The sequence below is a fragment of the Delphinus delphis genome, chromosome 10 (assembly GCF_949987515.2).
Source record: "Delphinus delphis chromosome 10, mDelDel1.2, whole genome shotgun sequence".
Lineage (NCBI taxonomy): Eukaryota > Metazoa > Chordata > Mammalia > Artiodactyla > Delphinidae > Delphinus > Delphinus delphis.
The window spans coordinates 32,304,351-32,332,335 of NC_082692.2; the positions used below are offsets into that span (position 1 = coordinate 32,304,351).

Consider the following 27,985-nt stretch of genomic DNA (forward strand, 5'->3'; position numbering starts at 1 on the left):
AACATGTGACACTGGATACTTTTTAAATTTAATATGAAAAATGTAAATTAGGAAATGGAAATCTTGGGGAATTCCCTGGAGGTCCAGTGGTTAGGACTCCGTGCTTTCACTGCCAGGCCGGGGTTCAATCCCTGGTCTGGGAACTAAGATTCTGCAAGCTCAGGAGAGGCCAAAAAAAAAAAAAGAAAAACAAAATGGAAACTTTTTATAATTAATATTTTCTTTGTCCTGCCTTTGCTTTGCAATCCCAAACCTGATTTTCATACCAATTTTGGGTTTTGTGTTTCTAGTTGATACATGAAAACTGTCAAGCCATTACTTTATTTTGAAGTTTCACTTGGTCAGGGTCAGCATTTTTTTTTTCAGGTTTTGACCATTGCTTTTCTTCTTTTACGTGTTATCTTTTTTTTTTTTTTTTTTGACTTTTGTACTTAGCATGCAGGACCCTGAGACTGGGGACTACCACTACAGCCAGGCGTCCAGGAAAATTCTAGTCACAGACTGGGGGCTCCAAATCGCTCGCAAAAACTATCCAGGCCTCCTATCTGTCACGATGTGGACCCCTAGCGGTGAGTGACCTTCCCCGTAAGTACTCTGGGTTAGACAGCGACAATTCTACTCGGATGCCTGCTTTGAGTTTGCTTCTCGCTCCCGAATCCGCCCCCATTCCGCACTTCCCCATCCTCAATTTCAGCCTCTAAGAAAACAGGCAAACTGGAAAGTAAACTGTTGGCCGTCGTGCGGCTTCTATGGGATCCGGGACTTCTTTGGTCGCTCTTGCCGAGGTGCGTAACTTCCAACATAACCTAACGCTTTGCGGGTTATTTATATTCCCATCATTTATAACAATTTATTGTCCCCACGTAAATTAATACCGTTGCGGGTAGGGAAAAGGCAAAGATGCTTCCACTCCCTCGAAGCCCACAGCGTCCCAAGGCCTGGAGCATCCCCGGAAGACCCGGCTCCACTCCCGCTAATCCCTTCCCTTCCGCCAGGGCCAACCGGCGCGGAGCTCTCGGGGTCACGTGGTCGCCGGGGGAGGGGAAGTGGGCGGCTCGGCGGCCGCCATCTTGCCGGCTTGGAGGCGGAGCGTGAGGAGAGCAGGTCGCGCGCTTTCCCGCGCCTTCCCTCGCCCAGCCCCGCGCCGCCCTCCGTGCTCCTCCCCACTTCTGGCTCCTGTGGCCGCTCCCTGAGTGGAGGAGCGGGGAGCCCCGGAGGGCGGGGGGGGGTGTGTCGGGCGCGTGCTCGCGCCCTCCAACCGCCAGCCGCGGCCGCGGAGGCGCGCTTGGCCGGGCCCCAGGGGCGGCGCGGGGCGGCGGGGAGGGGGCTGCTCTGGGTGCGGGGGCGGTGCGCGGCGGCTGTGGCGGCCCGGGCTGCAGCTGCGGTGGCGCGCTGGGGGCCCGCGTCCAGGGCGCCCCCGGTCGGAGCTGCCGCCGTGGCCGCGGCTGCCGGAGCCATGTACCGCAGCGGCGCCCGCTCCTCCGTCTCTTCGCACCGGCCTAAAGAGAGCGGCGGGGGCGGCCCGCGCACCGGCCGCAGCTCCGGCTCCTCTTCAGGCCCGTCTCGCCGCACATCGCCGCCGTCCTCCGGCTCCTCCTCGTCGCGGACACCGGCTCGCCGACCCCGCTCGCCCTCAGGGCACCGCGGCCGCCGGGCCTCGCCGTCCCCTCCGCGGGGTCGCCGCGGCTCCCCGTCTCCGCCCCGCGGCCGCCGGGCCTCGCCGTCCCCGCCGCGGGGTCGTCGCCTCTCCCCGTCCCCGCCGCGGGCCCGTCGCGGCTCCCCGTCTCCGCCGCCGCCGCGGGGCCGACGACTCTTCCCGCCAGGCTCGGCCGGTTTCCGAGGGAGCAGCCGGGGGGAGTCTCGCGCCGATTTCGCCCGGGACGGCCGCGGAGACCATCCAGGCGACAGCGGCAGCCGGGTAATCCCACCCCCTCGACCCGGACTCCCTTTCTACTGCAGTCCTCTCGCCCGGGGTTCCCGCTTCCAGAAACGCCCTCAGCCCGGGCGACCCGAGGCCTCCAGGCCGGGGTCCCCACATCGAAGGCCATCCATCCCCCCTGGCCTCCTCAGCGACGCCCAAACCAGGAGGTTCCCGGTCAGCCCATGGAGCTTCATTTGCACAATAACGGACTCGGGACGCGCCCGGGCGCCGGGTCGGGAGGCAGTGCTGCATTTCCTGGCAATAGGTTGATTCTCTCACTCTGGGTGAGGTGTGGAAAAGTTTGCCGGGGCAAGGGGAATCTCCTCCAAGCCGTGTGCCTGATACTTTTTCAATAGTTGGTGTCCTCAGAGTTCCGTGGTTTTGTATCCCCTAGACCTGAGCTGCGCCCTGGATCTTGGAATGGCTGAAATGTCTTTGTGGCGAGTTAGGGTGGCTTACACAGTTCCAGGGTAGACACCGAGAGTGTAAACTGTTAGCTCTCTAAGTTAGAGCTGTGCCTCCGAAATCGAAGTGTGGGTACCCACAGTTATTGTAATAGCTGTTGCTGTAATAGCTACCTAGTTATGTGGCAGGAATGATGCTTAGCCCTTCACTTTACACGTTCTCTTTGAACATTAACGACCGTTTGAGGTGAGGGTTCCTCATCTAACAACTGAGGAACTCAGAGAGGTTTAAGTAACTTGATCAAGGCCACGCAGGTAAGAAGTGGTGGAGTGTGATTCAGTTCATCTCTGCCTGGTTCCCAACACCCTGATTTTAACTGTAATGTTTCCCTGCTAAAGGGACAGAGCATGAGGTTAAGAAGTTTAGTTTAGACGTAATATTGACTTCTCACCATAACCACCTTGCTAGTAGAGCCTCCTGGCAGAATCTGGTGTTTTGGAATTTGTTTTTATTATCAGTTCACCAATCTTTAAAAAACAAACCAAAAAAAACCCACCCCGTGACAAAGTTTCTGTCTTACTGAGTGGCTTTCTAACAGTATCTGGGTACTCTGGTCATAGATGAGTTGACTTGTCACTGTGTTAAGATTTTCATAGCTGAGCATGTATAGTCTGAATGTTAGTCACTACAGAGAAAGTAAGGAAGACAGAAAACTACTAGTTTGTATAACCTCCCCTTTCTTCTCCAACGCAAAACCTATTTGCTCCAGTCTTTTCCGTCTCAGTAAATGACATCACCCATTGCTCAGCCAGAAACAGTGAACATCTCCCTTCTCCCAATCCGTAAGAATAACTTCATCTATCTAACCTGTCAGCTGTACCTCCAAAATACATCCTCCAGACTGTCCTGCTGCCATCACTCTAGTCTAAACCCTATGACCTCTTGCCCAGGTTATTACATTAGTCTCCTTTACACTCTTGTTACCATCCAGTTTTTTCTGTACCCAGCAATCAAAATGATTTTTAAAGACCTTCATTTTATACATTTGAGAAGTATTTATTGAACATTTACCATGCTGTTCTGGGCACTGGGGATACAATACTGAACAAACCTGTCAAAAACCCCTGCCCTCATAGAACTTATATTGAAACAGCAGGAGTCGGATAATAAATAAGAGAAGTAAAAAGTTTTGGCATGTTAAATATGATTAAGTGCTAAGAGAAAAAGAAAACAGAAGGGAGTTATAATTTTTGATAGGGTAGCCAGAGAAGGCCTTCTAGGAAGGTGACTTTTTAATAAAGACCTGAAGAAGATGAGGGTTATGGACAATATGAGCATCTGGAGGAAGTAATGTAGTTAGATCGTATCACTCCCCTGCTTGAAACCCTTCTGTGGCTTGTTATACTAGGAATAAAAACCAAGTTCCCTAACTGTGACTTCTGACTCTCTTCTCCTATCACTTTGCTGCAGTCACACTGGCCACCTTTCTGTTGCCCAAAACATGCTAAGCTCATTACAGAGCATGTTCTTTTTGCCTGAAACATCTTCCATCTGTTCTTTGCAAGGCTGACATCTCATCATTCAGGCTTCAAATTAAGTAGTATCACCTCAGAAAGCCTCCTCTAACCAGCTTATCTGAAATAGCTCCTTTTCCCCAATCTCTTTCATGTTATTGTGTTTTAATGACTTTATACTGCTATCAGAAGTGCTTTATTTTTTTTTTAAACCTGTTTTTGGCTTGCCTCCTTTACTGGAAATGTATAGGTTCTGGCAGCAGGCTTAATTCACTCCTCTAGCCCCATGCCTGGTACCAGGAAATTAAAGAATAAGAGGTCACTGATTAGGAGGGTTGGAAGCATGGACTTTCATCTAAGAAAAATGATAATTTTTTTAAAGTCCTTTATTTTTGGAGTAGAATCTTACCGTAGCCATTTCACACCTTGTAGGACCACAACTTTGTGACTAGGGAGGAGAACATTTTTGAATGTAGAGATATCTTGACCTTATTGACTACTTATTGTGTTATTTTTTACTTTTGTAGAGACGCTCTCCTGGTCTGCGTTCTGACTCTTCTTTGGAACAGAGCTTAAGGATCACTGTTGGCAATGACCACTTCTGTGTTGGCATACCAGAACGGCGGCGGCTTAGTGATCGACTGGGGTCACCAGCGGATAATCTGGAGGATGTGGACAGGTAGGCTTCATCGGAGACAGGGCACACACCATAGTAGTGCTTGAAGTTAGAAATGTTGCTGTTTTCTGAATGATGTATTTGAAAGGGTGGCGACAGCACTGAAGTTATACCCTGCATCCAGTACAAAGTATAACATTGGAAAAGGGTTTTTCAATGGGGTAGACTCTGAAAGAATTATGTAGGACTTCCCTGGTGGTGCAGAGGTTAAGAATCCGCCTACCAATGCAGGGGACACGGGTTCGAGCCCTGGCCCGGGAAGATTCCACATGCTGCGGAGCAACTAAGCCCGTGTGCCACAACTACTGAGCCTGTGCTCTAGAGCTCGCAAGCCACAACTACTGAGCCCATGTGCTGCAACTGCTGAAGTCTGTGCGCCTAGAGCCCTGCTCCGCAACAAGAGAAGCCACTGCAATGAGAAGCCTGCACACCGCAACAAAGAGTAGCCCCCGCTCGACGCAACCGGAGAAAACCCGCATGTAGCAACAAAGACCCAACACAGCCAAAAATAAATAAATTAATGAATGAAAAAGAAAAGGTTTAGCTAAATTCATGATATATCTATATCTATCTATCTATATATGAAACATATACACATTAATAGAAAGTGAGAGATCTTTTAAAATGTGTGTTTTCTTTTTTATATTTTCTCGGCTGCGTCGTGTGGTATGTGGGATCTTAGTTTCCCTGACCAAGGATCGAACCCGTGCCCCTTGCATTGGAAATGCAGAGTCTTAACCACTGGACCTCCAGGGAAGTCCCTAAAATGTTTAATTTTAGTTACTACTTTACAACCGCTGAGGGCTGAGGAAGGGCATTTAATACTCCATAGTATTAAATATAGATCTCAGGTACTAGGAACTTAGGTATATCTGGGAAGTAAATAATCACATTAGGTGTTTTTCACCTCATAAAAAAGTAAGGATGGGAGTACAGGGAAGGCACTCTTTCTGAGAGCTGAGAACCATGTCTATTAATGGTCTCTGCCCAGTACACTAGGAGTTTTCACAAATGTTTAGCAGTACCAATAAATCAATATAATGTTCTTTCAAACTGAGATTGTCCATGCAGTAGTGCACAGAGTATAGGCAGGCAGGTTGGGGACAGCTGGGCAGGAAATCTGAGGACCACTGCTGCCCTTTGGTAATATTTACTTCAAAGCTTCAGTGGCTATTCAATGTAGTGAAGCAAAGCGGGACAGTCACATAACAGTGAAACTTCTGAGTTTCAAGGTGTGTAACTATTAATTGAGGCAACAGCTCTTGCGTTTCTGGCTGCTTCTATTTTGGGAGATGATTGAGTAGGTGGTGCATGGTGTGATTCTCTTCCTTCCTTGCTGAGGTTTTGAGGTAACTTTAGCATTTCCTCTTGTTAGTTCTGGGTATCACCTCACTTTCCCATAAACTTTGTTATGCATGTGTGCTTCAGATAGCCAATTGTCTGTTTAAGTTATAAAAATTAAAAATTTCCTCTTAGGATGTTTGAGGTTGTAATCTTCTTTCACTAATACTGTTTCAGAGAGACAAATTTATTTTAGAGAAAGTGAGATTAAGACTCTAAAAGGAGGTCCCAGGCCATTCTTTAGACTTTTTGCCCCCAGCACTCTTGCTCAATATAGTTTGTGTGGATAATAACTGTCGGCTAAAACCAGGCCATAGGAATGTTGGCACTCTCAAGATGTCTTCTCGACTGTGAGTCCACTGTTCAGTTGATGAAATGAGCCATTTCCATCCTTTGTATGTAGGTGTGTGTTTATTTTTTTCCTGAGACCCTCTATTCTTTCTCTTCCCATATTGAATTTGTTAAATTTTAATACCTGGTTTGGGTTATAGCCAAATCAAGAGTTGTCAGTCTCCTCACCATGGCAGCTCTGTGTGTACGATTGTAACTTACTCTGAAAAGGGAACGTGAACATGTTGTATGAAGACTCTTAGCTTCTAAAAACTTGTGGATGTGAGGTTGATTTCCCTTGTTTATCAAAGTACTACGCACATTATACGTTCCATTCATGGAATTCTCATCTCCTAACTCCTCCTTGCCCTGACGTAGGTTGAGGGAGTAGAATTTTTTCCCTCTGATTTGCCTTAGGGAACAGACAGAAGCAAACAACTTTCTTCAGGCATTTTGGGGATTCAGCAGAGGAAAATAATGGGAAGTTTGGGTTCTGGAGGACCTTTTTTTTTCCTTATATACATTTTAAGCAGCTTTATTTAGCCATAATTCACATACCATACAATTCACTCATTTAGAGTGTACAGTTCAGTGACTTTTAGTATATTCATAGAGTTGTACATCTACCACTGTGATCAGTTTTATTTTTATTACCTTATCCTTAGCTATTAGTCTCACCGCCCGCCCCAAGCCTATTACTAATCCACTTTCTATCTCTATAGATTTACCTATGCTGGCCATTTCATAGAAATAGAATCATACAACGTGTGGTCCTTTGGTGACTGGCTTCTTTCGCTTAACATATGTTTTCAAGATTCACGTTTTTTCATATAACAGTGCGTCATTCCTTTTTTTTCTTTCATGTAACAGTGCGTCATTCCTTTTTTATTGCTGATAATAATTTCATTTTATGTGTTTTGTTTATTCATCAGTGATGGATGGATAACATTTTAGTTGTTTCTGCTTTTTAGCTATTATGAATAATGCTTCTATGAACATTGGTGTACAAACTTATGTGGATGTATATTATATGTTTTTTTAATTTCTTTAATGGAATTTGTAAACACAGAAAAAGTAGAATAGTACACTGAGCCTCCATGTACCCATCCCTACATTGAACAATCAATTTTTTAAGTAGATTTTATTTTAGAAAAGAGTTGGACTTAACCAAAGCTTTCAGAGAGAGTTTGTCAGTGGACTATTCTGAGCTGCAGGGGATCGAGGCCCTTTTTAGGACTTACTTTTATTGCAGCCAATTCTCTTTCTTATCCTTTGGGAGAACTGGGGAAGGAGGACGTGAGCTTCTAATCAACCTGATTTCTGCCTGTATTTACATGATAGCTCATTCTTTTAACTGTTTCTATTCCTTCTTTCATTATTTTTTGCCTCCTTTTGCTGGAGATTGCAAGTTTAAAGTGAGTCTTTCTGAGAGCCATTTCATTATTTCTAGCTTCTTGATATTTAATGTTGGATTAGATCTTGGGCTAGTATGTTGCTTGGTGGAGACATGTAAGAGTCCTGGTGAGGAGCAGAATGTGGGAGCATGGATGCACTTTCCACTACCCATGGAGCCTGTGATTTTCCTCTACACTAATGTGATCAGAGACTATGTATGGTAGATGGTGTTTTGGCAGTGCAGTGACTCAACTCATGGATGTTCCTCCCTGGAAATAGATGTCTTCGTGGCTGACAAACCTACAGAGTAAAATGTTTTACTCTAGTTACGTTCGATTTCGGAGATCATCCTTGGTCATTCTCATTCTTTCCTATTATTTCATAGTACATTGGGACCTCAGAATTCCCCAAATTCTTAGGGAGGAGGTGAATAACAGGAACCTCAATTCCCATATGTGGCATGCTTATAGAGGAGGTGATAAAGTTTATCCTTTATAGTCTTTCATAAAGTTATTTATAGCTGTTACCCAGGTCTAAAACTGAACAAAGACTGGGCTGGCGAATGAGAAAAAGCAACTCTTTGATGTTCTACTTAGTCCCAGAAATAGGAAAACAACTATAAAAAAAAAGAAAAGTCATTTCTCAAAACTCACAAAAAAACAGAAGTAGCTACTAGCATGTAGAAGACAGCAATAATTACCATCCTCTGAACAGTAATTCACTCTGAAGTGTGAGTGACATGTAAGTTTTTCAAAGTGGTATGCTTAAAGTGCTAGGGGATCTTTATTTCTATCTGTGATTTAAGTCAGAAGCTTTTAGGGGGCAATAGAAACTGACCATAGTGCCCAAAAAGATTAGGATATTGTGTGTGATATAGAGATCTGTGCTAAAAGGACAAGATGTCCAATCCTGTATTTTTACCTTCATGCCATGAAAGTCTAAGACCTTTTTATTTCTATAAAATAAAAATATATAGTGAGATAAACCATCACATACTCTTTCTGGGCCAAAGATTAGCAGAGTGCTTGTGGATATCCAGGCAAGGCAGGAAAGAGGGTAACAAACAGGCTGTGAGGGAGTTTTATGGTTTTTAATGTATGAGCCAGCAAAACAAAGCATTGGAGAACCTTCTAAAACTTATGAGAAAATCATGCCAATTGGATAGATCAATGGTTAAAAAAAACTTTTTCCCCACAGTGAAACTCTTTTTTCCCAAAGGAAATATTATATAGAACTTTATTATATAAACAGATAAAGTTGGGACCAGTATGATTTCAGTGAGGTGGAAGGCCCAGAGCCATGCAGGCTCTTAACCTCCTTCCTTTAGGCAGCTCCTGAGCACTCTTCAGAATCTCTGTGGAACACAGCTTGAAAATCATTGATCTGAACTGGTGTTTCTCAAATTTTAAAGTGCATACAGATCACCGGGAGGGCTTGTTAAAATGCAGATTCTGATTCAGTAGGCCTGAGTGGAACCTGAGAACCTGCATTTCTAAAAACTTCCTGGGTAATACTGATGTTGCTGATTCAGACCACAGTTTCAGTAGCAAAGAGCTAGAATTTAGCTAGTGTGAAGTTGGGTAACCCATGTCTCTTTGTAGTCTGGTAGTGGTGTTTTTGCGTCTCCCAGACCCTAGCATGATACTATGCATCCCCAAAGTCTAATCAGAGAGATTAGCCTAAGAATTCTGTCTAGATACATTAGTAGTATCTTTGGTTAGAGGCTCCAGCTGCTTGTGCCCTGGGGAAAGGGAGAAGAAGTATTCCATGTATATACATAGATTTGTTCTTGGACTTCATGATTATTGTCTTTTGTTCTAAGCATTCTACAGCCCCCTTGCCAGATGTCAGTCTCTTAGCCTTGTCTGGTCTTGCTCTTTCCAAGTCCATTATATTCAGTGATGCTTGTCTCTTTTCTCAGGGATGACCTGACTGATGATTCTGTCTTCACTCGAAGCTCCCAGTGCTCTCGAGGTCTTGAACGATATATTTCCCGGGAGGAGGCACCTCTCAGTCCCTTCTTGGGACAACTTGACGAGGACTACCGAGCAAGAGAAACTTTCCTGCATCGGTCTGATTATAGTCCCCATGTCAGTTGTCATGATGAGCTGTTGCGGGGAACAGAACGGAATAGAGACAAACTCAAAGGCTCCTACTCTATACGACCTGAGGAAAGGAGCCGGGAGGCCAAACGGCCCCGTTATGATGACACAGAGAAGATACACAGCATGGGAGGTGATCACACAAGTTTTACATCGGGGGCCCGCAACTATCGACAGCGTAGACGGAGCCCGAGTCCTAGGTTTTTAGACCCTGAGTTTCGAGAGCTGGACCTTGCCAGGCGAAAACGAGAGGAAGAGGAGGAACGAAGTAGGAGCTTGAGTCAGGAACTGGTGGGAGTTGATGGTGGTGGCACTAGCTGTCCCATCCCTGGATTGTCAGGTGTCCTAACAGCATCGGAGCCAGGATATTCTTTACATCGGCCAGAGGAAGTATCTGTGATGCCCAAGAAGTCAATTCTGAAAAAGCGGATTGAGGTGGACATGGAGCCTTCCATGCAGGTCTATGCTGCATTTCTTCTAGGGTCTCTTGCTAGTCCCTGTAATATTTTAAAGCCTAGTTACTTTCCTGGGGGCTGTGTCCCTAAGGTATCTTTGGAATATGTGTTGGACCAACATTGTTATGCCTATGAGCCGTACCTTCCAGGACTCTCCAAAGGAAACTGTAGGCTTCATAATGCAACAGTAGAGGGCTTCTACTGTCATGTATTAGGCTTTCTAAACAGACATTTTGGAGAGTATCTATTAAAGGTTTTTTTTTTCCGCCTCTAAATTGGATAGTCCTTTAGGATCTTTGAATATGGGTTTCTTGGAAATGAAGCTTGAAGAGCAAAGGGAGGAGCTGATCTGAATTTTCCTCATCTCTCTTTAAAGAGAAGAAAAAATGTATGAGTGGTAGGACAGTAGACCAGAAATCAGATGATTCTGATTCTGGACCCGTCTCTACCACCAACTTGCTGTGTGATTTTTAAATAAGTCACCTAACCATTCTGGACCTTGATATTTTTTTCTCACTTATGAAAAGATGGTCAGGCATGAGCACTTGTTTTTACCTGTCCTTTTAGGAGCTAAATGTTTCTGAAGAAGTGCCTGAGGGCACTTAGGGAAGTAAGGGAAGGCGATCAGTTAGGGTTAACAGAGTTTCCTGACCCTACCTCAACCAAAGTAGCTCTGCTTTTATGTTTTTTTCTTTCAGGGATCCATAAAAAAGAAAGCAAGTAAGCTAGGGCATCTCTAAAGTCCTTTTGAATTCAAATTCCTTGATAAAGACTACAACAAATGGGCAAAAATGAAGACTCAATCTGCCTTCTTTTCTGTTTCCCCCTGCTATGGCAGAACCATCTGGAGAAACGGGAACCCAAATCTTGAACCTGGCTAAGGACCTCCCTTTCATCCACATTTATCTTTTCCCTATTAATTCAAGAAGAGCAAAGTATTTATGTATTTATCTCAATTACTAGTTTTCTGAGATTCTGCATAGAGGCTAATTCAGTTATGTTTGTCTTTGCAGCTTGAGAGTTTTTCCAGCAGTACCAGCTCCAGCCAGGATCACTCCCTTTACTCTGGACACTCATCTCTTCCACTAAGTGGTGCTATTGCTGCTTTTGCCTCAGAGGTTGAAAACAACAAGGGAACTGTGGTAGAGACTACCCTGAAGGAATCTCAGGGCAACCTCTACCAATGGGGCCCCCTCTCTGGGATACCCAAAGACAGCAGTCCCCTCAGAGAGCAGTTTGGAAGTTTTCTGTGCCACAAGGAAAAATTGGATATGAAGGCTGAGGGACCAGAGCGACACACAGACTTCTTGCTTCCTCATGAGAGAGCTAGCCAGGATGGCAGTGGTTTCTCCTGCATTCTGAGCATGTTAGCAGATTCTACCAGTACACAGGAAAAGAGGCGACGTAGCTTCCCTGACATTGAGGATGAGGAGAAATTTCTCTATGGGGATGAAGAAGAGGATTTAAAGGCAGAATCTCCACCAAAGCCCCTTGGGGGCTCTGAAAGTGAAGTTATGAGGCAGAAGGGAAGCTCCCTACCCTCTTCAGCTCCAGCTGTAAAGCTAGAATCCATAGAAGAGACCAGTCCAGAATATGCAAAGATTCATGACTTGCTCAAGACCATAGGGCTGGATATTGGAGTAGCAGAGATTAGTAAACTGGCTGCACGCACCCAGGAACGACTTCATGGCAAGAAGCCATCACGTTCCTCTGCTGACCGCCGTTCCTCTGTTGACCGGCACTTTTCAGCAGACCGCTGTTCCTCAGTTGACCGCCGTTTCTCAGCTGATCGGCGCTCTGCAGATCCTCACAGACTGGAGAGTGGAGAGGCACACCATAGCAATACCCACTCCCCAGAGGTATCCCATCCACACCCAGTCTCCCCTGTGGATCCTTACCTGCTCACAAAAAACAGCCCCCCGTTCCTAAAGTCTGACCATCCAATGGGTCATATTGCAGGACCTGAGGTGGTTGGCAGTGGGTTTCAGTCATCTGTTGCAGTCAGGTGCGTGTTGCCATCAGCCCCATCTGCCCCAATTAGACTTCCACACCCTGCTTCTTTATCTCAGTTTCATATGCCAAGGGCCTCTCAGTTTGCTGCAGCTCGGATACCTCCAAACTACCAGGGACCTGCCATTCCCCCTGCTTCCTTTGATGCCTATAGGCACTACATGGCATATGCAGCCTCAAGGTGGCCCATGTACCCTGCCTCCCAACCTTCAAACCACCCTCTACCTGAACCACACAGGATAATGCCAGTTACCAAACAAGCTACCCGTAGCCGTCCCAATCTCCGTGTGATCCCCACTGTGACTCCTGATGAGCCCAAGCAGGAGGAGTCAGTGCTGGGCTCAATTCCTCCTGCCCAAGTGCCTGTCCATGTGTCCATCCCATCACTCATAAGATATAATCCAGAGAAGATCTCGGATGAGAAGAACCGTGCTTCCCAGAAACAGAAGGTGAATATTAGCTTTGGGCATCCTGTGCCTGAATCTTCTATTTTAACATAAATTTTTATCTTTTAGAGGGAGCTGAAAATTTGCAAGGCCCAAGGCAGTCTTTAGAGACTGCTGTCTTACCATAATTTTTTCTTTTATGTTTTCTCATTTGGACTAAAGTCTGGCCGTAGGTCCCACTGTGATTGCTAGAGTTCTTTTTTAAGTTTATTTCTCTATCTGAATTATCAGCCTTAGGACCCTATGGGTAGGAGCTGGGAACCTTGAAGTCTTTAATATGACCTCATCAGGGAGAGAGGAACCAAAATTGGGCTGGGTGAAAGAGAAATCAGGAAATCTATGTTTCATCCCAGTGAGTTTTGGATCTTTTTCCTGTAGTGATTATGGGGTTTAAAAACTAATAACTAGTTGTTGCTTGGTAATTAAACCAAGAAGTAAGCTTTGCTTATTCTGGTTTAACTTAGAGTCCAGGAATAATAATATTTTTTGATACTTTTTTTTTAAAGTAGTTTTTATAGTGTCAAAAATAGTTTTTATACTTTTTTTTAAAAAAGTAGTTTTTATACTGTTCATCGGGTTCCCAGGCTATAGAAAGGGAGCAGTGGCTGGGGTAAAGATATAATAATTCTAGATGCTTTAGAGCAGTAGGTAAAAATTATGTAGGGATGAGGAATACAGAATAGAAGAATTTTGAATAGAAAAATTAATATGTACTGTTAATTTTACAGGTCCTTAATAACTAAAAACTCATTTTGTTAAACAAGGTGACCTAAGGATGATAAAATTGTAATATGTGTAAATTTGGTTTGCTACTAAAATTAGAAGAATTTCGAATAGAAAAATTAATATGTACTGTTAATTTTACAGGTCCTTAATAACTAAAAACTCATTTTGTTAAACAAGGTGACCTAAGGATGATAAAATTGTAATATGTGTAAATTTGGTTTGCTAATAAAATAATTAAGACCTGAGGAGAAAAGTAGAAAGGCAAAATTGTAGGCCTAATCTCATTTTTTTTCCAGTTGAACAGAAATTTAGCTAATCCTTGAGAAGACAAAAAACACCTCTTAATTTTCCATGGTACTTGGGTGCCCTGAACCTCAGTCTTTTGGTTTTTTTTTTTTAAGTCTTTTGGTAAATAGGAAGATACGTTCCATACAACAAAACCTAAGACTGCAGAAACACTGTCTGGAGACTAGTGCTTTCCCTTTACGTTTAAAAACCTAGTACTTAAGTCAGGGCTGACAATACACAGATTTTTCACATGAGCTCCTTATATAGACAAGCCATATTTTTCCATTTGGTGATAGTAATACAGTTGAAAGATCAGGGCTTTAGGGCATGCGTAGCTGGATTTTAAATCATCTTACTATATGATCTTTTGGTATGTTACTTAGTCTTTTGCAACCTCAATTTTCTTACTGTGAAACAGATAGTTTCATGACTAAATAAGATGATATATGTAATGCAGCTAACACAGTGCTTCATCCGGTAACACATATTAGTTCCCTTCTTGATGGCTCCTTTTGGGCTCAGAACTACTATCTAATAGTGTAGTGCTTCCTGTATGAAAAAAGTACTTTCCGGTCAGTACAGTTCTGGAAAGGGTAATTCTATTCTGGCACTTGGATTGGAATGAAATATCACCTTCACTATAAAGTCAGAGCCTCTGTGTGCAGGCATTTGGATTCTTGCATTCAGATATTATCTAGTGTGAAGGTTTATGGAAAAGAACAATAGAAAAGGGATGTTGGAGGCTAAAGGATCTCTTACCATTTTGTACTTTGCAGGTTATTGAAGAGAGGGAAAAGCTGAAGAGTGACCGGGAAGCTCGCCAGAAGAAGATGTACTATCTCAGGACCGAGTTGGAGCGGCTTCATAAACAACAAGGTATCAGACACTTCTTTGCATGACTGCCTTTTGTAACTTTAGTAGGAGACCCAAATGGAGAGCTTTGGGGATTCTCAGACAGTTCATTGACACTGAAGCTTCACTTTCAAACAATTTTTGATATAATTAGACTTATAGAAAAGTTGCATTAATGGTGTAAAGAATTCTCAGGTTCCATGATTATTAACATTTTACTATATTTGCCTTATCCATTTTTCTCTCTCAGTTGTGTTTGTGCATATGTGTATATTTTTCCTGAACTGTTTAAGAGTAAGTTGTAGATATGTATTCCTTTACTCCTAAACACTTAAGTGTGTGTCTTCTAACAACAAAGAATTCCCTTGGATAACCACAGTATGCTTATCAAAATTAGAAAATTAACAGTAATATACTAGTCTACTGATCTTACTCATATTTCATCAGTTGTCCCAATGATGTCCTGAAGCAAAAGAAAATGAAAGATTACACATTGCATTCAGTTGTCATGTTCTTTTAGTCTCCTTTAATCTGTAGTAGTTCGCGAATCTCCAGAAGAGGTCACATGTTTTGTAGAATGTCCTTTAATTTTGGTTTGTCTGATGTGTCCTTATGATTAAATTCAGGTTATGCATTTTTGGCAGGAACATCACAGAAGTGATGCTAAGTTCATATCAGGTGTTGATTTGTCCCATACTGGTGTTGTCAACTTTGATCATTTGGTTAAGGTGGCGTCTGCCAAGTTTCTCCACTGTAAGGTTACTATTTTACCCTTTTCAGTTAATAAGTATCTTATAGGGAAGATACTTTGAGACTATGTAAATATTCAGTTACTCCTCAAATTTTGGCCCACTAGTTTTAGCATTCATTGATGATCCTTGCCCAAATCAGTTATTATTATGATGGTTGTTAAATAGTAATTTTCTAATTTCATCATTCCATCTTCGTTAATTAGTTGGCTTTCTACTATGAGGAGGAGCTTTCCACCCACACCTCCTCCCCCATTTATCTGTCCATTTATAACAGTATGAACTCATGGATTCTTAATAGGTAATAATATTTTACTATTATTATTTATCTTCATGCTCAAATTGCCCCAGATTTGGTCAGTAAGACCCCCTTTAAGTTGACTCCTGTGTCCATCATTTTTTGAGTACTTCCTTTTTGGCACAAGAAGATGCTCCATGATGCCTCTATTGATTCCACCTCTTCATCTATGCTTTTAGGAATTCACATACACTAAGAACATAGCAAGGCTTCTATATTACAGCTTGGTGATAGCATGGAAGAGTAGAAGTGGGAGAATACATAATTTCTTCTGTTTGGGTTTGGGCTGTTTAGGGATGAGAAACTTACTTATTAATCCTGTGAGAATTAATTCATGAGGACCTGCAATTTGGAATAGGAGATAACATTAGGTGAGCTTGAGGCAAAACCTAAAACTCAATGGAGGTATTGGTGAAGGGTCGTTAAATCAGGTAAAGTCAAATATGTGACTGAATGTTTTTTGCCCTCTGAGTAATTCTTTAGTTCTCTGAAGAGGACAGCCACAGGATTCATAGTCACACATGCACACAAACTTGTATATACCCTTTTAGGGATTCATGCGGTGCCTCCCTGAAACCTATCCATAGGTGCTTAGTTAATAACCCTTACATAAGAAATAATGTAATCACTCAATCACTTTACCTCCATAGGAGCTTCAACTAAACCAGCCCATGTGGAAGGCAAGTCTCACCTGCTTTTAGAATGTTTTATGGAGAAAGATTTTGTGACCATAAAGTCTTAAGAATTAGTACTTATGACTGAAATATGACTTGTTAACTTTCCTAGTGCTTCTTTCTGTTGACATTTGACTACTCAGGGGAAATGCTGCGTAAGAAACGAAGGGAGAAGGATGGTCACAAAGACCCACTCCTGGTAGAGGTGAGTCGGCTTCAGGATAACATTATGAAGGACATTGCAGAACTTCGACAAGAAGCAGAAGAGGCAGAAAAAAAGCAGTCTGAACTGGACAAAGTGGCTCAGATCTTGGGAATTAACATTTTGGATAAATCTCAGAAGTCTTCAAATGACAGTAGGGATCCTACAGAGAAGACTGGGAAAGCAGAAAAATCCAGGAGTCCAGAAAAAGTGTCATCATCCTCAAACTCCTTTTCCAACAGCAAGGTAACAACTCAACTTTTCCTTTTTTATTGTATCTTTTATTTCCATGGACTCCTAAAGAAGCCTTCTAACTAACCATTTTCTTAGCATCCTTTTCCAATCTGTTCTTAGTCTTGCTAGAGTTATCTTTGTAAAGCATAGTTCAGATCATGGTATTCTCCTTCAGAATTTTCGCAGTTCCCCATTGCCCACAAAGTACAATCCTGGGCCCTCCATGTTCTAGTTCTAGCATTTACTCCTTAACTCACTCCAGTTTGGCTTCTAGTTTTCTCATAACTCGTAATGCCATTTTGTAGGTTCATATTTAGCAACAAGGTCACCACTATGTTGTACAGCCTCAAATTCAGTTCTCAAATCAGTATTTGATATAGGGAACCACTGTCCCCTAAAAAAATGTTTTCTTCCCTTGGCTCCTATCACATTTCTTTTCCTCCTATATGCTGGTTGCTCCTGTTTAATCTCCTGATCTTTAAATATTTTAGTTCTTCAGGGCTCAGTTCTAGCCTAATTCTCTAGAATTCTGCTTTCTCCCTAGGTCATTTCATTCAGTCCTATGCTGAAATACCATACTGACAACTTTCAGTTTTATACTCTAGCTCAGGTGATTCTTCTAAGGTTCAAATCTGAGTGTCCAACAGACTACTCACTATTTCCACTTCATTGTCTCATAAACACCTCAAAATCAATATATCCTAAAGTAAACTAAGATTGTGCTCAACCTCACTCTAACCTTTTCTTGCTCTGTTGTTACCCATCTCAGTGAATGATACTACTATCCAACAGTTTTCATGCCAACAACCTGAAGAGCATGCTTAGTGCTTCCCCCCCGCAAACTGCTCCACACACCAAGTCAATTACAGATTCTGCCAATTTTCCCTCCAAAGTAAATCTCAATTCCATTCATCTCATCATCTCTATTGCCATCCAAGTTCAAGCCACCTTCAGTTCTTGCTTGTGCTGCTACACTCTTAATTCTTTCTCCATATTCAGCTGGTGATTGAGATACTTCCTTGCCTACCTCTTCAGCCTCATTTCACGCCTCTTTTTTCCTTTGCTCTCTGTAATTTTGTTACTGGCATTTTCATTCCTTAAATGTTTCATCATTAATGTCTTTGTGTCTTCTCCTCCTTCTGGTTACCATGTGAAACCCACTCTTCTTATCCTGTCTTCTAACTAACTCATATTCATCTTCAGATCGCAGATTAAATTATTTCCCTGACTCCCTTCCTTCATTTTCCAGGTTGTTAAATTTGCCTGATATACACTATCATAATACCTGACATTTTCCTTCTTAGCGTTTATGGCAGTTGTAATTATATAATTACATGTGTCCCCCAATTAGATTTTAAGGTTCAAGGGATCAGGGACCATATCTGTCTCATTCTCCTATATAGTCCCCAGTACATAGCTCAGTGCCTGGCATGTAGCAAATGGGTAGTGCTCAAGAAATATGACACTACACTTTATACTCCTGCCACCTTAGAATGCTTGCACTTTTCCAGATGTGCCTTATGCTATTGTGCCTCTCTAATTTTGCATTAATAATCTTCTTAGCCTGTCTCCCAACCCTACTCATCCACTAAGGTCCAACTTGAATACTACCACCTCCGTGAAGAATTCCTGAATTCCATACAGATTGAGTCAGCCCTTTTTTAGCACTCCCGTAGTATGTTACTTTGTTTCTTTATAAGATTTATTTCATTCTGTCTTATTGAAAACATGATTAAGGTCATGCCTGGGGGCTTCCCTGGTGGCGCAGTGGTTGAGCGTCCGCCTGCAGATGCAGGGGACACGGGTTCGTGCCCCGGTCCGGGAAAATCCCACATGATGGGCCCGTGAGCCATGGCCACTGAGCCTGCACGTCCAGAGCCTGTGCTCCGCAACAGGAGAGGCCACAACAGTGAGAGGCCCGCGTAGCGCAAAAAAAAAAAAAAAAAAAAAATCATGCCTGTTCTCATGCCTGTGTCTTCCACTAAATGAGAGCTTCTTGAGAATAACAGAATATAACTTATTTATTTTTGTGTGTCCCATGGCATCTGGTATATCTAGTACATAGTAGATGGTCAGTTAATGTTGGGGGTTAGAGAAGAAGATATTCTGTATTCTCTGTCAGCCAAGCTCTAATTTTTTCATGTCTTCCTGGGAGAGTTCTCTTTCTCAACCAGGTAAGACTGTATTCTTATATCAGGATCACTGAGTTCAGGGCCTTTGATGGGAGAAGAGCTTGAAAGTTCCGACCCTTTGTAGCTGACTTACACGTTGTTTGGGGTTCCATTTATGCACCAACCCCATGATAATCTATCATCTTGACTTGAGTGAGCCTTCATGCTCTCTGAAGCTAACAAGGATATGTTGCAATTGGATTTTCATTTCAGCAGTAAGGAATATTCTCTTTACAAGCTCTGTTTCCTACCTGTCCTTGGTATTTCTTCTTTCTTTGCCTCTTTTTATTTTATTATTTATTTATTTATTTTTTGCGGTACGCGGGCTTCTCACTGTTGTGGCCTCTCCCGCTGCGGAGCACAGGCTCCGGATGCGCAGGCTCAGCGGCCGTGGCTCACGGGCCCAGCCGCTCCATGGCATGTGGGATCTTCCTGGACCGGGGCACGAACCCGTGTCCCCTGCATCGGCAGGCGGACTCCCAACCACTGGGCCGCCAGGGAAGCCCTGCCTCTTTTTAAAATGCATAGTTGGTTTGAGATTTTCTTTCTCTTGAATAGGTCATTTCATAAAAATAAACACATACACACAATTCCACAGTTCCGTTCACCTAGACACAATTGTTACTAATACCTTGGTGTTTATTATTCCAAATTCCGTTCTTCCGTTCGTTCATTTAACAAATATTTCTTGATCTCCAAAAAAGTGCCAGACACTGTTCTAGATATGGGAAGTATAGCAGGGAACTATATAGACAAGGTCCTTATTCTAATGAAATGGGAGAAGATAGTCAATAAGTAAACAAGTGCAGGTTAGGTAATGACAAGTGCCTAAAAAAAAGAAAACAGGATAAGGGATATAGAGTAGTTAGGGAAAGTCTTTTGGATAAGGTGACATTTGACATTCTGTGCCTATTTACATATCTGTATTGATTATTCAGATGTATTTTGTTACTTACTTTCCTAGTCTATCATGAACATCTTTCCATGTCAATAAATAGACTTTTATAATATCATTTTTAGTGACCTTATTTTTGTTGTTGTATGGATACCAAAATTTATTTAACCAACGAAATCACCTGTAGTTTGACATAATTTTCTAAGGATAAATGTCAAGGAGTAGAATTGCTGGGTCAAGGGTATAAAGAATTTTGAGGTATGTAATATGTATTCCTAGGTTATCTTCTGGAAAGATGGTGCCCGTTAGTACTCACCAGCAGTGTATGCATGTGCCCATCCCTTACCTGCTGGGTGCGATCTCTTTAGTGACTCTTGAATAGGACTCTAATAGGGGAAGATTATCTTTGAAGTCTTAATTGTTTCCCTTTCTCCATATTGTCTTCCTCTCCCCACCAGCCAGTATTCAGAATGCCCAGTTCCCTGATCTTGTCTACTGTGGAACCTCATTCATACTTACTTTCTCTGTGTTCCAAAATTTACCGTTTGTCTGTGCCTCACTCCCCAATGTTATTGGGGAAATTCTCATTTCCTGAATTATCTTGTTCCCAGCTTGCTGACAAATGATTTCATATTAAAGTATTTTTTAAATTTATTTATTTATTTATTTATTTTTTGGCTGCATTGGGTCTTTGTTGCTATGCGCAGGCCTTCTCTAGTTGAGGTGTGCGGGCTTCTCATTGCGGTGGCTTCTCTTGTTGCCGAGCACGGGCCCTAGATGTGTGGGCTTCAGTAGTTGCGGCACACAAGGCCCAGTAGTTGTGGCTCACAGGCTCTAGAGTGCAGGCTCAGCAGCTGTGGCGCACGGGCCTAGCTGCTCCGCGGCATGTGGGATCCTCCCGGAACAGGGCTCGAACCCGTGTCCCCTGTATTGGCAGGCAGACTCTTAACCACTGTGCCACCAGGGAAGCCTTAAAGTGTTTATTATTGATACTTAATGTTGGGGAGTTGATATGTTTTAAAAGAGGATTCATGTTAACTCAAAGGTGTTAAATTCTAATGGTGATACTTTAGGCAGGTAGAAATATTTTACCCAGATCCTTTTAAGTCATCCCACATAGATGACTATCCCCTTTGTCTATGCCAGCCTTACTCTCTAGTTATCTGTATCAGGATGTGTCTGTGATAAGAGAGTTCACTATCATCTGTTTTTTGCACTTGCTTAATCTGTCAGTTACCTTTTCCATTTTGGTTTTTCTTCCCTCCCTAGTTGTCATTACAGTTGATAAATTTAATGTATTTAATCGCATAGGTAGCACATTTAACATCTACCAAACGGTATACGGTAAAAGACTCCTATCCATTTCTGTTCTGTATTACCCCTTCCCAGAGGCAACCAGTGTTTCCATAATCTTGAGTATTCTTCTAGATATTTTAGGATATATAAGTAAATATATTGCCAGTATGATTTATTCTCCACGATGACATGGCACTATGGAATCTAATTAGTTCTGTCTGAGCCTTGCAGGAAGATTTCTCATGGGGTTATTCCTAGTTTGTGCAGTTTTAGGCACTGGAAATATGGTCATATGGTCCTATTTCTGTTATTGTGGTAGGCTATTTGCTTTTTCTGAGAGAAGACAGATCTAGACTACTTTGAATTCCTTCTTAGTGCAGGTTTTTCCCCCTCTAGGAATCAAAGGTAAACAATGAGAATTCCCACACTAAGAGCCCCAAGCCTGCCGAGAGCCCCCAGCCAGCTGCTAAGCAGTCTGATCAGCCCATTGCTACCTATGAGTATTATGATGCTGGCAATCACTGGTGCAAAGACTGCAACACCATCTGTGGGACCATGTTTGACTTCTTCACTCATATGCACAATAAGAAGCACACACAGGTAGGTATCCTGCCCTCTGTTATTTCCATTCTTGCCCTCCTTCCCCTCAAACTCCTATACCCCCATCTGCATTACAAAGCTGGAAAATGAAACATTCTCATATGGGCAGGAGCCCCAATCTGAAGAGCCAAGAGATACCAACAAAGGAGACACCATCCCCAGGGCTCAGTCCAGGGGACCTGCCTGTAACTAAACACCATGACAAGTGTAAGTGAGGCTTCTGCCTCTTTTGATTCCTTGAGTACCTGATTATTTGTTTCATTTTATCCATTGCTAGTACTTGCTCTAACATATGTTTACCTTTTCCACAGGTGATTTCCGTTTAAACAGTTGGCAGAGTGGGTGGGGGTGGTTAGCTGGGGGCTTCTTGTCCCCCTGGTGTGGGGGAGAGAAAGAGAGAGAAGTGGGTCATTGAGTTTTTAGTGCTGTGTGTGAGCACCTCTGCCTCTTGCAAATAGACACTGGATCCCTACAACAGACCTTGGGCTTCAAAGACCCAGAGTGAAGCCAAGCAAGATGCTGTAAAGCGCATTGACAAGATAACTGTTCCTGCAAAAGGTGTGTTTCCTCCCTGCCTTTTCTGTGGTTTCCTTACATTCAGTCAGGGAAGAGGTATCCTTGAACTAAGGTACAAGGAAGCAGCATAGAGTGAGACATAACCATTACTTCTAACAAAGCTGTAAGATTGCCTTCTATATGCAAAACTAGTTCCTAAAGAAATAAAGAGAGCTATAAGACAAGAATGATCTCTACCCATATGGCTAAAAATCTAACAGATGTTAAACATACACATTCCACTGAAAAATATAACTTCCTTTGTGCTTGCTTTGGCAGCATATAGACTAAAGTACGGCTTTCTTCGTCACTGGCTTATGCACCAAAATCTTATTTATTTGAAATCTAGGTAAAAAAGAACAGTCAGAGGTGCAATATGACTGCCTTTTCAACTAAGAACTATAAAATATTTTTGAATAGTTGTTATTAGGGGCTAAGTTGAGAAATAGAAAGTTTCTTTGTCTTTAAACTTCTTAATTTCTTACCTTTATAAGTAGTCAGTGCTGCTACATCCTTTACATCTGTAGAAGATAGATTCTTAAGTAATTAATACCAACATGAGAGATCCTCATACCAATAGTACTGGGCTATTTGGGAGTATAATTTTTAAATCTCCTAAGATGCTTAGTGCTAGTTGGAGTTTGAGGAGAATCAGCAACAGAATTGAGTCTGGCACAGAAAACTCCTGAATTAACCAGTTAGTGTTCCCAAAACGTAGAAGGGGTAGAGGTCCTGAGTACAAGCTTTAAGTTGGGAAGACATACCACTGGGATTCATCTAAATGCTCCTGACTTGAAAGTGAGTAAGGTCCTCTATACCATTAACCATTTTACTACAAAAGGGAAGTGGGATTTCCTTTGGTTTCTGTCATCTTGGGTAGAAATGACTTATTTTCTTGACTTTCTTCCACTTCTTCCAGGCTCTGAGTTTCTGATTCCCATCACTGGATATTACTGCCAGCTCTGTGAGGAATTTTTGGGGGATCCAATTTCTGGAGAGCAACATGTGAAGGGTTATCAACACAATGAGAAATATAAGGTTGGTCTTTGTAGTAGCTTATGGAGTTTCCTACTTTCTGCAGTAATCCTTTTGATGTTGTCAAACAAACTCAGAGGCAGAAAAAGTCATTAATATTTCAAATTCCATATAATCACTGGGATGTTCTCCTCAATCCTAGTAAGCAGTGCTGACCTGAGAGAACCATTTATCCTTGAGGAAGATGACTCTGAGGATTTCCACTAAATGAATTCTAACAGTGGTAGGGCCAACTTTTCTCTCTTATAGTATTTTGACCAGTTATTGAGCCTTTATCTTTTCTCTTCCTAGAAATATGTGGTTGAAAACCCATTGTATGAGGAGCGGCGGAATCTGGACCGCCAAGCTGGCTTGGCTGTGGTCCTAGAGACAGAACGGCGACGGCAGAGTGAGCTAAAGCGCAAACTCAGTGAGAAACCAAAGGAAGAGAAGAAAGAAAAAAAGGCAAAGATCATGAAGGAAGTAAAGGAGGATGACAGGGTGTCTGAGGAATTAGAGGACCAAGTGTCTGAAGGTGGGAACTCCCCTGAAAAGGCTGAAAATAAAAGGAAGGCTAGCATCAAACTCCAATTAAAAGAAGAAGTAAAGAAAGAACCACCAACATCTTCCTCTTTTGGGAAATTCAGCTGGAAGAAGCCAGAAAAAGAGGAGGAAAAAAGTTCAGTGGCCCCAAGTATTCCCAAAGAAGAGACTGTGGAAAATAGTAAGGACAAAGAGGATGGCAGAGCTGAAGCTGGGAAGGCAAAGCCCATCAAAATCAAACTCTCTGGGAAAACTGTTGTTGCACATACAAGCCCTTGGATGCCTGTAGTGACAACTTCAACCCAGACTAAGATCCGACCCAACCTGCCTATCCCATCCACAGTCCTCCGCAAGTCAAGTTCAGCCACAGTAAGCAAGCCAGCTCCTCTTAACACCTTTCTATCCATCAAGTCCTCTGGAACCACTGCTAAGCCTCTGCCAGTGGTTAAAGAGTCTTCAGCTGATCTCCTCTTGCCTCCCGACATCATCTCTAAAGCATTTGGAGGGGAAGAGGTGATTCTAAAAGGGTCTCCAGAGGAAAAAATGGTGCTGGCTGAAAAGAATGAACCATCACATGTACCTGAACAAATGCTACCACCTCCACCGCCACCACCTCCACCGCCACCTCCACCACCCCCAGTTATACCTCATCCAGCTGCCCCATCTCCTGCTCAAGCAAATGCTATTTTGGCTCCAGTAAAATCAAACCCAACTATATCTCACACTGTCAGCCCTGGCTTCCTGGGTCCTAACATTTTGAACCCAGTATTACCGGTAGCCATCATGGCCTCAGCACAGCCAGCTGCCATTCCTTCTGATGAGACGGCTCCTGGGGTGAGTGAGAGTGACCGGGACCAGACCCTATTCTCTGTGTTAGTGCGTCCTCCACCTCCCCTCTCAAGTGTGTTCAGTGAACAAGCCAAAAAATTGGAAAAGCGAAATTCATGCTTAGCCACAGCCAATGCTAAGGATCTGTATGACATATTCTACAGTAGTGGTGGAAAAGGGGCCCCTGAGACTAAGCTGAGTGGTGGTCCATTGGCTAATGGGGAAAATAGAGCTGAAAGTTCAGACATCTCTTCCACTTCTACTTTGAACAGCAGTGCATCCCAAGAGGAGTTGCCTCCAGATAGAAATTTGGTCTCTGCTCCTTTAGTCAGCAGCCCTGAAAAGCCCATTTCAAAACCTCTGGTGTCCCTAGGGAAATGGTCGGTGGTAGAAAATGTAGACTCAAAAAGCAGAGGCAGCAGCTATGGCTTCTTACAGCCTCTGACAAGGTTGTGCCAAAACAGGCCTTATGAGACTGTTACCCCAAAGACAGAGACTTTGGCCGTGTGGACTTCTAGTTCCTTCCAGAGTGATGCTAATAGGGATGTATCTCCAGAGGGGAAAATTGAACTTGACCTGGGAGACCCTGGGCCACCAGGTGTCAAGCCAGCCCCTGAGCTGTCACATGTACACTGTCATACCATGGAATCTCAGAAGCTGTTAGAAACCCACCTTGTGGAATCTAGTAACCAGGATGAGGAAAGCCAAGAGCTCCACCAATCTAAGGATTGTGGGAAAAGTGAAGTAGAGACAAGCGCTGAACTAAAAGAAGGGGGAGTGAAGCTCTCTGAGAGGACAGTGGGAGAGGGAACAGATACCAATGTTGGGCCCAATCGTGTAGAGGATTCTAATTTGAACCATGGGAACAGATACACGTGGGAAGGAGAAGTAGAACAGCCCAACATGCAAATGACTGACAAAAAGGCTAAACAGTCCAAGAAATTGATAACAGGAAGTAAAACTCAAAGTAAAGTAGTGACTGAATTGAACGCACAGGCGCTCTCTTCCACAAAGGCAAAAATAGACTCATTTCCGTCAGAAGCTAGGTCTTTACTCCAGAACCCACAAGATATACCTGTGAAAATTTCTGCCCCAGAATTGCTCCTTCAGTCCCCAGCCAGATCAGATATGTGTTTGAAAGATAGTGAACAGGAGCAAGGAGTTTCAACTGCTAGTGAGGAGTGGCTAGAAAATTCAGCTCCAGGATCAGCTTCTAGAGCCTCTAGGTACAGAAGCCTTAAACTGAAGAGAGAACGATCAAAAGAGTTTCAGGGTAAAATGATCTATGAACTGACTGTTTGGGATGAGAACAAGAAGCCAGAGACCTGGGAGAGCCCAGAGAAACCCAAAGCAGAAGCCCTGGATCTTCGAGATGTCCATCCAGAACTAACACTGACAATAGAAAGCAAGACCTTAGAAAACTTTGAAGTTACAAACTTAAAAGTAGAAGAGCTTGCTGCCCTGGGGAACCTGGGGGATATAGGTGTTGATTTCTGCAATACTCGGGTAGACCCAGCACATAGATCCGCAACTGCCCTGTCTCAGAAAGTACGTGAAGAGAATTCTATGTCACCTATAGGAAGTAATCCCTCCACTCTCCCTGACTTTGAACCAATACCATCCTTTTCTGAGTTTCCATTAGATTCTCCCAAAACCCTGGTGCTTAACTTCGGAGCAGAGGGTGAACAAAACTCATCTAATCCCGGAACTGGGAGGATCACTCCTAACATTTTGAAAACTGGACTTTCTATAGGAAATGTTGGCCTTGGCTTGGGGAGCCTAGAGGGAACACACCAGGCCCTTGACCTGTTAGCAGGAGGAATGATGCCTGAGGAAATAGAAGAAACTTCTCAGTTAGAGAAACAAGATTCACTCAGATTGGAATCAGAAACAATTAATCCTTTAGGCCTTGGGCCATCTCCTTGCCTTCCGGACCTTGTTGACTTTGTCACACGGACATCTGGAGTTCAAAAAGAGAAGATATGTTCTCCTCTCTCTGAGCCAAGTGACCCTCCTGAGTGTAGTTCCCTGGAGATGGGACCACTACAGTTAGAAATACCGAATGCATCCATCACGGAGGTAGCAATTCCTCAAGTAGCTGAGTACAATGACAGCCCTTTGAATATGGTAAAATCTATGGCTTCAGGGTCCCATACAAGGGAGCAGGTAGTTGGAGGCAATACAGTCCCTCAGGAAATAGCTGCACAAGAAGCTGCAGTTGATGACATCCAGGACCACACAGAATCCAGTGTTCACAACTGAGAATACAAATTCAGAGCTACTTGTGGATGAATCAAATTGGCTTCTAGAAATCAGGTGCCCAGATGATCCAGGACTAGTTGGCTCTCTCATCTGGAACCTACATCAAGAGATGCAGTCAGCATCTTAGAGTAAATGTTCGTGGAAGCTAAAAAATTTACCTCCTTTCCTTTTTTCCGTTTTCCTTAAGATACCAGACAAATCAATCATAATTTCTATACATATCTGTAAAAAAGTATTTTCTGTTAATTATTATTATTATTATTTTTGCCAATTTATTTTCTTCTACTTTGTCATTAAAATCAAATGTCTATCTGGCTCACCATATAGTGTGCTTTGATTGTATTTTGGCTTTGACTCTGCCATTTCTGGAATGTGGGGGAGGAGGGAGACAGAGCTGACTTCTCCAATTGCTGTGTTGTATTCCCACCCAATTTTTTGGGCAGCTGATGGATCTCTGGGAGAAACACAAGAAAACCTGCTGAAATGGAAAACTACTGCTGAAGGAAGGATTGTTCATCTCTTAGGCTTCCATTTGGATGGGCCTGCCTTAACATTGTTTGAAATGCAGCGTGAGTAGCTCTTTTGTTTACTGTTTACTTCCTTGTGGCCTGTCAACCCCCCACACTTCCCTCATTCTGTTGCCTTTGCTTGAGATGGTCCTGCTAATCCACAAACCTGTTTGGAAATGGCCTCAGTAAACGTGGAAGAAAATCTAGCAGGCTCACTTTTCGAAGACGACAAATCGGTAAGGCTTATTCATGCCTCAGTGCCAGGAGCAGATATGCTTTTTGGGTCAGTTTTATTTTCGAAATGGCCTTTGTTCACTGTATTGTGATCCACTGACACTTTGTGTGAAATTGTTTAGCAGCCATTTCTGTTCTAAAGAGGTAGAAGATCTGAAACTTGCTTTGGGATTGGACTCATTTTCTCTTCCCACACTCATATGTATTTCTTCCTCTGCCTCTCCCTTTCCCAAGTTATTTCCACCATAGTGTGATGTTTTGGGTTGTACATTTTGTTCAAAAGATTAAAGATTTATGAGTGGCTTGGACAAGTTTAACTTTATTTTTAATGTATTAATTACTTGGAATAAATGCATTAATCTCATGTTTCTTTCTGGATTTTTGTTTTGAAACCACACACATTTGAACTCCACAGGGAAACTAGAACAATGCTGCTGCCCTATTGCCTGTCTCCCCCTCC

The 27,985-nt window shown here is 43.0% G+C and overlaps 1 protein-coding gene across 3 annotated transcripts; it reads left to right on the forward strand.

The window, feature by feature from the left end:
- Positions 1-1,106: 1,106 nt before the first annotated feature.
- Positions 1,107-27,880, forward strand: ZNF318 (zinc finger protein 318). 3 transcript variants are annotated; one of them, XM_060021778.1, is made up of 10 exons: positions 1,107-1,918; positions 4,368-4,519; positions 9,504-10,143; positions 11,153-12,598; positions 14,386-14,485; positions 16,326-16,630; positions 21,377-21,580; positions 22,039-22,138; positions 23,055-23,173; positions 23,462-27,880. In XM_060021778.1, exons 1-10 carry the CDS (start codon positions 1,457-1,459, stop codon positions 26,780-26,782), a joined length of 6,849 nt encoding a protein of 2,282 aa, XP_059877761.1. In that variant the 5' UTR covers positions 1,107-1,456; the 3' UTR covers positions 26,783-27,880. The 3 variants fall into 3 exon arrangements, with proteins under 3 accessions (XP_059877761.1, XP_059877760.1, XP_059877762.1); XM_060021777.1 differs by having other exon boundaries at positions 1,237-1,918; positions 9,504-10,119; XM_060021779.1 differs by lacking the exon at positions 1,107-1,918 and adding an exon at positions 2,023-2,205.
- The last annotated feature ends 105 nt before the right edge of the window (positions 27,881-27,985 follow it).

Excerpts from the sequence above, each read along its gene's own strand:
- ZNF318 (XM_060021778.1), top strand. The coding sequence starts at position 1,457 with ATGTACCGCAGCGGCGCCCGCTCCTCCGTCTCTTCGCACCGGCCTAAA. Across the intron at positions 21,581-22,038 it reads ACAATAAGAAGCACACACAG|ACACTGGATCCCTACAACAG; the intron begins GTAGGTATCCTG and ends TCTTGCAAATAG. Across the intron at positions 22,139-23,054 it reads GATAACTGTTCCTGCAAAAG|GCTCTGAGTTTCTGATTCCC; the intron begins GTGTGTTTCCTC and ends CACTTCTTCCAG.